At 36.0% G+C, this 10,790-nt stretch overlaps 1 protein-coding gene across 1 annotated transcript in view; it reads left to right on the forward strand.

Moving 5' to 3' along the window:
* GPC5 (glypican 5) overlaps positions 1 to 10,371 on the forward strand; it is a 1,364,332-nt gene extending 1,353,961 nt beyond the window's left edge. The window contains exon 8 of the mRNA XM_068526854.1: positions 10,214 to 10,371. Coding sequence (XP_068382955.1) covers positions 10,214 to 10,371 — 158 coding nt within the window. The remainder of the gene's footprint in view (positions 1 to 10,213) is intronic.
* The last annotated feature ends 419 nt before the right edge of the window (positions 10,372 to 10,790 follow it).

Raw genomic sequence — 10,790 nt, forward strand, 5'->3', positions numbered from 1 at the left:
GTGCTCTGGCCGGGTGTCAGGCCTGAGCCTCTGAGGTGGGAAAGCCGAGTTCAGGACACTGGTCCACCAGAGACCTCCTGGCCCCACGTAATATCAGTCGGCGAGAGCTCTCCCACAGATCTCCATCTCAAGGCTAAGATCCAGCTCAACACAACAACTAGCAAGCTCCAGTACCGGACACCCCATGCCAAACAACTAGCAAGACAGGAAAACAACCCCACCTATTAGCAGAGAGGCTGCCTAAAATCATAAGAAGTTCACAGACACCCCAAAACACACAACCAGACGTAGTCTTGCCCACCAGAAAGACAAGATCCAGCCTCATCCACAAGAACACAGGCACTAGTCCCTGCCACCAGGAAACCTACACAGCCCACTGAACCAACCATACCCACTGTGGGCAGACACCAGAAACAATGGGAACTATGAACCCACAGCCTGTGAAAAGGAGACCCCAAACACAATAAGTTAAGAAAAATGAGAAGACAGAGAAATACACAGCAGATGAAGGAACAAGGTAAAAACCCACCAGAACAAACAAATGAAGAGGAAATAGGCAGTCTACCTGAAAAAGAATTCAGAGTAACGATAGTAAAGATGATCCAAAATCTTGGAAATAGAATGGAGAAAATACAAGAAACGTTTAACAAGGACCTAGAAGAACTAAAGAGCAAACAGACAGTGATGAACAACACAATAAATGAAATTAAAAATTCTCTAGAAGGGCCCATAGCAGAATAACTGAGGTAGAAGAAGATATAAGTGACCTGGAAGACAAAATAGTGGAAATAACTACTGCAGAGCAGAATAAAGAAAAAAGAATGAAAAGAATTTAAGATAGTCTCAGAGACCCCTGGGACAACGTTAAACACACCAACATTCGAATTATAGCAGTTTCAGAACAAGAAGAGAAAAAGAAAGGGACTGAGAAAATATTTGAAGAGATTATAGTTGAAAACTTCCCTAATATGGGAAAGGAAAGAGTCAGTCAAGTCCAGAAAGCACAAAGAGTCGCATACAGGATAAATCCAAGGAGAAACACGCTGACACATATTAATCGAACTATCAAAAATTAAATACAAAGAAAAAATATTAAAAGCAGCAAAGGAAAAGCAACAAATAACGTACAAGGGAATCCCCATAAGGTTAACATCTGATCTTTCAGCAGAAACTCTGCAAGCCAGAAGGGAGTAGCAGGACATATTTAAAGTAATGAAAGGGAAAACCTGCAACCAACATTACTCTACCCAGCAAGGATCTCATTCAGATTTGAGAGAGGAATTAAAAACTTTACAGGCAAGCAAAAGCTAAGAGAATTCAGCACCACCAAACCAGCTTTACAAAAAATGCTAACGGAAACTCTCTAGGAAGGAAACATAAGAGAAGTAAAGACCTACAATAACAAACCAAAAACAACTAAGAAAATGGTAAGAGGAACATACATATGGATAACTAACTTAAATGTAAATGGATTAAATACTCCAACCAAAAGACACAGGCTCACTGAATGGATACAAAAACAAGACGCATATATATGCTGTCTACGGGAGACCCAATTCAGACCTAGGGACATATACAGACTGAAAGTGAGGGGATGGAAAAAGATATTCCATGCAAATGGAAATCAGAAGAAAGCTGGAGTAGCAATTCTCATATCTGACAAAATAGACTTTAAAATAAAGACTATTACAAGAGACAAAGAAGGACGCTACATAATGATCAAGGGATCAATCCAAGAAGAAGAGATAACAATTGTAAATATTTATGCACCCAACATACAAGTACCTCAGTACATGAGGCAAATGCTAACAGCCATAAAAGGGGAAATCGACAGTAACACAATCATACTAGGGGACTTTAACACCCCAATTCACCAATGGACAGATCATCCAAAATGAAAATAAATAAGGAAACACAAGCTTTAAATGACACATTAAAGAAGATGGACTTAAATAATATTTATAGGACATTCCATCCAAAAACAACAGTGCTCATGGAACAATCTCCAGGATAGACCATATCTTGGGTCACAAATCAAGCCTTGGTAAATTTAAGAAAATTGAAATCATAACAAATATCTTTTCTGACCACAACGTTATGAGGCTTGATATCAATTACAGGAAAAAAACTGTAAAAAATACAGACACATGGAGGCTAAACAATGTGCTACTAAATAACCAAGAGATCACTGAAGAAATCAAAGAGGAAATCAAAAAATACCTAGAAACAAATGACAATGAAAACACGACAACCCAAAACCAAAAGCAGCAAAACAGTTCTAAGAGGGAAGTTCATAGCAATACAATCCTACCTCAAGAAACAAGAAAAATCTCAAATAAACAACTTATCCTTACACCTAAACCAATTAGAGAAAGAAGAACAAAAAAAAACCCAAAATTAGCAGAAGGAAAGAAATCATAAAGATCAGATCAGAAAAAAGTGAAAAAGAAATTAAGGAAACAACAGCAAAGATCAATAAAACTAAAAGCTCATTCTCTGAGAAGATAAAAAATAATTGATAAACCATTAGCCAGACTCATCAAGAAAAAAAGAGAGAAAACTCAAATCAACAGAATTAGAAATTAAAAAGGAGAGGTAACAACTGACACTGCAGAAATACAAAGGATCGTGAGAGACTACTACAAGCAACTATATGCCAATACAATGGACAACCTGGAAGAAATGGACAAATTCTTAGAAAAGCACAACCTTCCGAGACTGAACCAGGAAGAAATAGAAAATATAAACAGACCAATCACAAGCACTGAAATTGAAACTGTGACTAAAAATCGTCAAACAAACAAAAGCTCAGGCCCAGGTGCTTCACAGGCAAATTCTATCAAACATTTACAGAAGAGCTAACACCTATCCATCTCAAACTCTTCCAAAATATAGCAGAGCGAGGAACACCCCCAAACTCATTCTACGAGGCCACCATCACCCTGATATCAAAACCAGACAAAGATGTCACAAAAAGAGAAAACTACAGACCAATATCACTGAAGAACATAGATACAAAAATCCTCAGCAAAATACTAACAAAGAGAATCCAGCAGCACATTAAAAGGATCACACACCATGATCAAATGGGGTTTATCCCAGGAATGCAAGGATTCTTCAGTATACGCAAATCAATCAATGTGATACACCATATTAACAAATTGGAGGATAAAAACCATATGATCATCTCAATAGTTTTCGACGAAATTCAAAAGCTTTCGACAAAATTCAACACCCATTTATGATAAAAGCTCTCCAGAAAGTAGGCACAGAGAGAACTTACTTCAACATAATAAAGGCCATATATGACAAACTCACAGCCAGCATCATTCTCACTGGTGAAAAAATGAAACCATTTCCACTAAGATCAGGAACAAGACAAGGTTGCCCACTCTCACCACTATTATTCAACATAGTTTTGGAAGTGTTAGCCACAGCAATCAGAGAAGAAATAAAAGGAATCCAAATCGGAAAAGAAGTAAAACTGTCACTGTTTGCAGATGACATGATACTATACATAGAGAATCTTAAGATGCTACCAGAAAACTACTAGAGCTAATCAATGAATTTGGTAAAGTAACAGAATAAAAAATTAACGCACAGAAATGTCTTGCATTCCTATACACTGATGATGAAATATCTGAAAGAGAAATTAAGGAAACACTCCCATTTACCATTGCAGCAGAAAGAACAAAATACCTAGGAATAAACGTACCTAAGGAGACAAAAGACCAGTATGCAGAAAACTATAAGACACTGATGAAAGAAATTAAAGATGATACAAACAGATGGAGAGATATACCATGTTCTTGGATTGGAAGAATCAATACTGGGAAAATGACTCTACTACCCAAAGCAATCTACAGATTCAATACAATCCCTATCAAATTACCAATGGCACTTTTCACAGAACTAGAACAAAAAATTTTCACAATTTGTATGGAAACACAAAAGACCCCAAATAGCCAAAGCAATCTTGAGAAAGAAAAATGGAGCTGGAGGAATCAGGCTCCCTGACTTCAGACTATACTACGAAGCTACAGTAATCAAGACAGTATGGTACTGGCAAAAATACAGAAATATAGATCAATGGAACAGGATAGAAAGCCCAGAGATAAACCCACACACATATGGTCAACTTACCTTTGATAAAGGAGGCAAGAATATACAATGGAGAAAAGATAGCCTCTTCAATAAGTGGTGCTGGGAAAATTGGACAGCTACATGTAAAAGAATGAAATTAGAACACTCCCTAACACCATACACAAAAATAAACTCAAAATGGATTAAAGACCTCATGTAAGGCCAGACACTATAAAACTCTTAGAGGAAAACATAGGAAGAACACTCTTTGACATAAATCACAGCAAGATCCTTTTTGACCCACCTCCTAGAGAAATGGTAATAAAAACAAAAATAAACAAATGGGACCTAATGAAACTTAAAAGCTTTTGCACAGCAAAGGAAACCATAAACAAGATGAAAAGACAACCCTCAGAATGGGAGAAAATATTTGCAAGTGAAGCACCTGGTAAAGGATAAATCTCCAAAACATACAAGCAGCTCATGTAGCTCAATATCAAAAAAACAAACAACTCAATCCAAAAATGGGCAGAAGACCTAAATAGACATTTCTCCAAAGAAGATATACAGATTGCCAACAAACGCATGAAAGGATGCTCAACATCATTGATCATCAGAGAAATGCAAATCAAAACTACAATGAGGTATCACCTCACACTGGTCAGAATGGCCATCATCAAAAAATCTACAAACAATCAATTCTGGAGAGGGTGTGGAGAAAAGGGAATCCTCTTGCACTGTTGGTAGGAATGTCAATTTATACAGCCACTATGGAGAACAGTATGGAGGTTCCTTAAAATCTAAAAATAGAACTACCATACGACCCAGCAATCCCACTACTGGGCATACTGGGTATACAAAGTATACTTTGAGAAAACCATAATTCAAAAAGCGTCATGTACCACAATGTTCATTGCAGCACTATTTACAATAGCCAGGACATGGAAGCAACCTAAGTGTCCATCAACAGATGAATGGATAAAGAAGATGTGGCACATATATACAATGGAATATTACTCAGCCATAAGAAGAAATGAAATTGAGTTGTTTGTAGTGTGGTGGATGGACCTAGAGTCTGTCATATAGAATGAAGTAAGTCAGAAAGAGAAAAACCAATACTGTATATATATGGAATCTAAAAAAAAAAAAATGTATCTGAAGAACCTAGGGGAAGGACAGGAATAAAGACGCAGATGTCGAAAATGGACTTGAGGACACGGGGATGGGGAAGGATAAGCTGGGATGAAGTGAGAGAGTGACACTGACCTATGTACACTACCAAACGTAAAATAGATAGTTAGTGGGAAGCAGCCGCATAGCACAGGGAGATCAGCTCGGTGCTTTGTGACCACCTAGAGAGGTGGGATAGAGAGGGTCGGAGGGAGACGCAAGAGAGAGGGGATATGGGGATATATATATACGTATAACTGATTCACTTTGTTATACAGCAGAAACCAACAATGTAAAGCAATTATACTCTAATAAAGATGTTCAAAAAAAATAACATCAGGAACTGAAAAAAGATCCAAACAATATTTTCTCTGCTACCAACTCTATCCTGAAAAATAAAATCTATTTATCATTAATTATTGGAGAATAACCAATAATTCATTTGATGCAGTAACAAATAAATAACAATCTCCAACCCTACCCAGAGCTGAAATATCTCAATACATCATACTATTTTAAAGTAAACTTTGGTTTATAGTCAGAATCTCCCATTAATGTTTTAATCCATTGTTTAATTTATTAGCAATTAGAATTACTTCATTATTCTTACACAATTGTCAAAAAGGAAGACTACTCATGGCTATAAAGGGTCGACCAATGGGACTGTAAATAAATCTCAGACATTTGCCCATAGAGAATGGAAGAGGTTGTCATGAGATTAGCCCCATTTACTAGTCAGACTGTCTGAAAGTCAAATATATAATCACAGAGATCACCTTCAGTTAGGGTGTTCATGATTACCATGGACCTTTTCTCTTCAAAAATACCATTACTCTGCTTTTGTTATTGGATTACATGGAAGCCCCCAAGGAAAACTGGAAAATTACTCAGCATTTTTCAGGATGTATCCTAGATTCAAGTGACTCAGTACCCTGGGTGGAACTATCAATCATATTTCCTGGGGGATAAGAATGGAGTAATCACTAAGTATTGGTAAATTGTTATATAAGCCGTATCAGGTTTATTACACTCCTAAATGTCCTGCCAATATGACTGATTTTGGTATAAATGACCATCCAAGTCCAGCAAGTAATGACCAAGGGTAATAGTTTTTATTTAACATAACAAGATCCATAGCAACTTTACTTAACACGTATTTGCTAAGTTAATATTCTCATACTGAATCTTTTCCATTACATTCACCACTTTTCTTCTTAGGTGAAAATTCTAAGTTCACATCTAATTCTAATATTTTATTCTACACTTGGTGTTGCTGTAATATAATTCTATACCTTTATATTAAAAGAGACTGAATTTGAGAAACTAAATAGACATTTTCCCAAAGACATACAAATGGTGAACAGGTACATGAAAAGATGCTCAACAGCACAAATTATCAGGAAAGTACAAATCAAAACCGCAATGAGACTTCCCTGGTGGTCCAGTAGTTAAGACTCTGTGCTTCCACTGCAAAGGGCACGGGTTCAATCCCTGGTCAGGGAACTAAGATCCCACATGCCGCACTGTGCAGCCAGAAAAAACAAAAAACCAAAACAAACAAACAGAAACAATGAGATATCACCTCACACCTGTTAGAATGGCTATTATCAAAAAAGACAAATGATAAGTGTTGACAAGGATGTGGAGAAAGGGGAACTCTTTTGCACTCTTTGTGGGAATGTAAATTGGTACAGCCACTATGGAAAACAGTATGAAGTTTCCCTAAAAAATTAAAATATGGAATTACCATATGATCTAGGAATTCCACATCTGGGTATATACCCAGAAGAAATGAAGACAGGATCTTGAAGAGATATCTGCACTCCCATGTTCATTGCAGCATTAATCACAATAGCCAAGATATGGAAACAGCCTAACAGTTGTCAATGAGTGAATGAATAAAGAAGATGTATTGTATATGAAAACAATAGAATATTATTCAGCCATGAGAAAAAAGAAAACCCAGCCATTTGCTACAACTTAGATGAAGTTTGGGGGCATTATGCCAAGTGAAATAAGTCAGACAGAGAAAGACAAATACCGTATTATATCACGTATAGGTATAAATTTTAAAAAGCCAAACTCATAGAAACAGAGTAGATTTGTGACTGCCAAGGACTGGGATGTAGGGGGAAATGAGATGTTGTTCAAAGGGTACGAACTTCCGGTTATAAGGTAAATAAGTTCTGGATAGCTAATGTAGAGCATGGTGATTACAGTGATTAATACTGAATTATATACTTGAACATGCTAAGTGAGTAGATCTCAAATCTTCTCACCACGAAAAGGAAATGATAATTATGTGACATGATGGAGATATTAGCTAACACTATGGTGGTAATCATTTTGCAATATGTAAGTACATCAAGTCTGCATATTATACACAAACTTAAATAATGTTATATATCTATTATATCTCAATAAAACTGGGGCGGGGATCAAACTGAATTGGAGAAATGTATTTTTATAGTTTTGTAATTCTCTGTCCTGGATTAAATTCATCAATTTATTCATTCACCTAGTTATTACTAAAGGTTTACTAGGTGAATACAGAAATTAATGACAGATTCCGTACTCTCAAAGAAAGGCAGCTGTAGACTAACAGAGTTCAAAGATTCTTAAAGACCATGAAAGTATGTGTATAAAATTATATTAAAACATTTTTCTGTACCAATATCTACTTTTTGAATCTTTTAAAATAAGTGAATACACTTTTCTTAACCTAGTTCTCTACTAATGGACACTTAACGGCACTAACAATGCACAGATTAACATTTTGTGAATAAATATGTGCATATTTTAAAAATTATTCCCATGGAATTTCACCATTAAAGTGGAATTTTGGGGTCTAGGTAAGTGTACATTTTAAACACTTTTGGTATATTTTGGCAATCTTCCTTGATAAAGGATTATATCCTTGCCAAACTGGCTGTCATCGCCTCTCTGTCCTGCCTTTGTCAACCGGACGGTATATAATTGACACCTCATCTTGTATAAGATTGTATCACTTCATAGCACCAACCATCAGGCATGTGCCTGAGTTTTAATATTACATTTGTTTTTGTAATAGCATGGCTATCTGTCTTCCCCCGCCAGACTGTAAGCCACCAAAGGCAGAAATATGAATTTATTGTCATCTTTGTGTGTCGCTATTATGTGTGGAAAAGTTTATTTTAAATTACTTCATTTTTGTTTATTAATGTGAGAAATCTCCAAACCAATTTTTCTTTTATGGGTCTTTGGTTGAGCTCTGGTATAATTTACACACTTAGGTAATTAAACTCCTTTCCTCAAGGGATCTTTTTTCTTTTCATATAATTCTTATCTCAAGGGACCATCATCCTTAGAACTATCAAATCACTACCTCTGATGTTAAAATGGCATCTGACTGAAGATGGGATACCCCTCCTGGCACTGCCTGACTTGCAGGCGGAAGATTTAACATGTTTCTGTTTTCATATCTGTACTCACCATGGTACCCCCTGAACCCAGACCAGTGCCTGGCTCATGAATGAATGAGGAAAATACCAGCTCAGGAAGGTATAAGGAAAAGTTATTCATGAATCCAATCCAGGCACCTCCTCACAGTGCTTTCAAAAAGAAAAGTAAATCCCTTAAAGCTCAAATTTATGTAGTTATCTTGGAAAAAAATTTTTAATTACCTAGAGTCTGCATAGCTCCTTGTTATACTCTAGCATAACAAGGAGTATAAAACCATGACTAAAATATTCACACTCCACTCCAGTCACTATAAAAAAAGGAATTGCTAGTTTATTCATCTTGCCTAATGACACAGAAGGGCAAAACAAGTACCCAGACAATGAATAATAATGCAAGAGCTCAGACTGTAAAATCAATATGTCAGATCAGCAGAGCTGAGCTTCGTTTTAATGCTCTCATCCTTAAATGCAGTAGAGTTTACCTTTGAATTATATATATGTATTGATCTAATTACATAAATATTGACTTTTCCTTATATGAAGCTTTGTTTTTCCAGTCTCACTGTAATTACGATGTCAATATTTGTGGCTGTAGTAACATTGAATTTAAACTTGTTAATTGTGACTGATGGTGGCATGCCATGGGATAATCCAGACAGTCTTATGGTCTGAGCACACTGGTGGCATTAGAGAGTAACTGATAAATCAGTAATTCCCTAGGTATACCATAGTAAGGTAAACTTCTTTAACAAAATAACTATTTCATTCCCAATAATTTGAGAACTGGTCTCCTCCTCAGTTTGTCAGGTTTTACAACACACAGAGGTAATAACCAGGATGTGACTAGATCTGGGTCTGTAACTTTGCACAACATTTTTTTTCTTTAATCAAACACTTCATCCTTAACTTCAAGCCACAATCCATCCTACTAACAAATTCTTTGATCTATTGACTATACCCGTATCCCCATAGCTCTGCATGTGTATAAAAGATAACATTTAATATTTGTTATTATTCTTTGATATATTTCAATAAGGATCCTATGCAAAGTTTAGCCTAATACAAACTATGATCTGTATAAATTTTATTTCTTAAAAATGTCCTACTTCATTATTTCTCCTTACATGGTTTTATTTTTATAAGAAAAGATTTCACACAGTTCCTACAGTTGTCACATCTCTGGGACAAGCAATAATGCTATACCTCAGGTCATTTTAATTAAATTGCTTTACTTCAATAACATTTAGAGAAACATTCCAAGTGCTTTAAAAAGCTGGAAAGTGCTTTGCTTTGTTCTTATAAAGTTTCTGAACACTCCCGCTCAAGGTCCTGTACCTTCCAATTTAAGAAGAGCAGAAGTATGTGACATATTCATCTTTTAGAGTTAGGTGAAACACACAGGGAATGCTACACAAAAAGAATAAAACAATGGGGTCCACGATTTGGCTTAAGAGCTGTTCTAGATGTATCATGGTGAGCTAGTTATCCATCATTCTGTTTTTTCTTATTTGCCTCTACAGGGATGCCAGATGAGATGAACCTCAGTGATGTAAAGCAAATCCATCAAACAGACGGTAGTAGTACTTTAGACACAACTGGAGCAGGATGTACAGCAACAACTGAAACTATGGCATTGGCTCTGATGGGTGCAGTGATGTTACTTCCTGGGCTTTGGTAACTGAACTCTTCTGCCCTGATATATATGTCTTATTAGAGTCTTAACTTCTCCCCTCTCTTTCTGCGAGTGGAATAAGAGATCTTTTCAAATGTAACAATTATATTTATGAAAAGGTATGTCACACTAACTTCTTAGAAGCCAAGTTGGTATGTTCACAAAGTATCTAAAAATCAACACTTAAATGAAAGACTGTTTGAAAACATGTCTTCTTTGAATCGAATTTAAACATTCTTAAATTCTAACATATTAAACCTGCATATGTGAAGAGCACGGAAGTGACTCTGAATAAGAAGGATTTAGTATATCTGTAATTTTATTATCCTCAATTCCAACCTCTTCCTTTTTAAAAGAAAAATGTTTTAAATTGAAGGTATATATTCAGGACACTGAAAACAGTACATAGTGTTTCTTAAAATATT

The sequence above is a fragment of the Eschrichtius robustus genome, chromosome 18, assembly GCF_028021215.1.
Source record: "Eschrichtius robustus isolate mEscRob2 chromosome 18, mEscRob2.pri, whole genome shotgun sequence".
Classification (NCBI taxonomy): Eukaryota; Metazoa; Chordata; class Mammalia; order Artiodactyla; family Eschrichtiidae; genus Eschrichtius; species Eschrichtius robustus.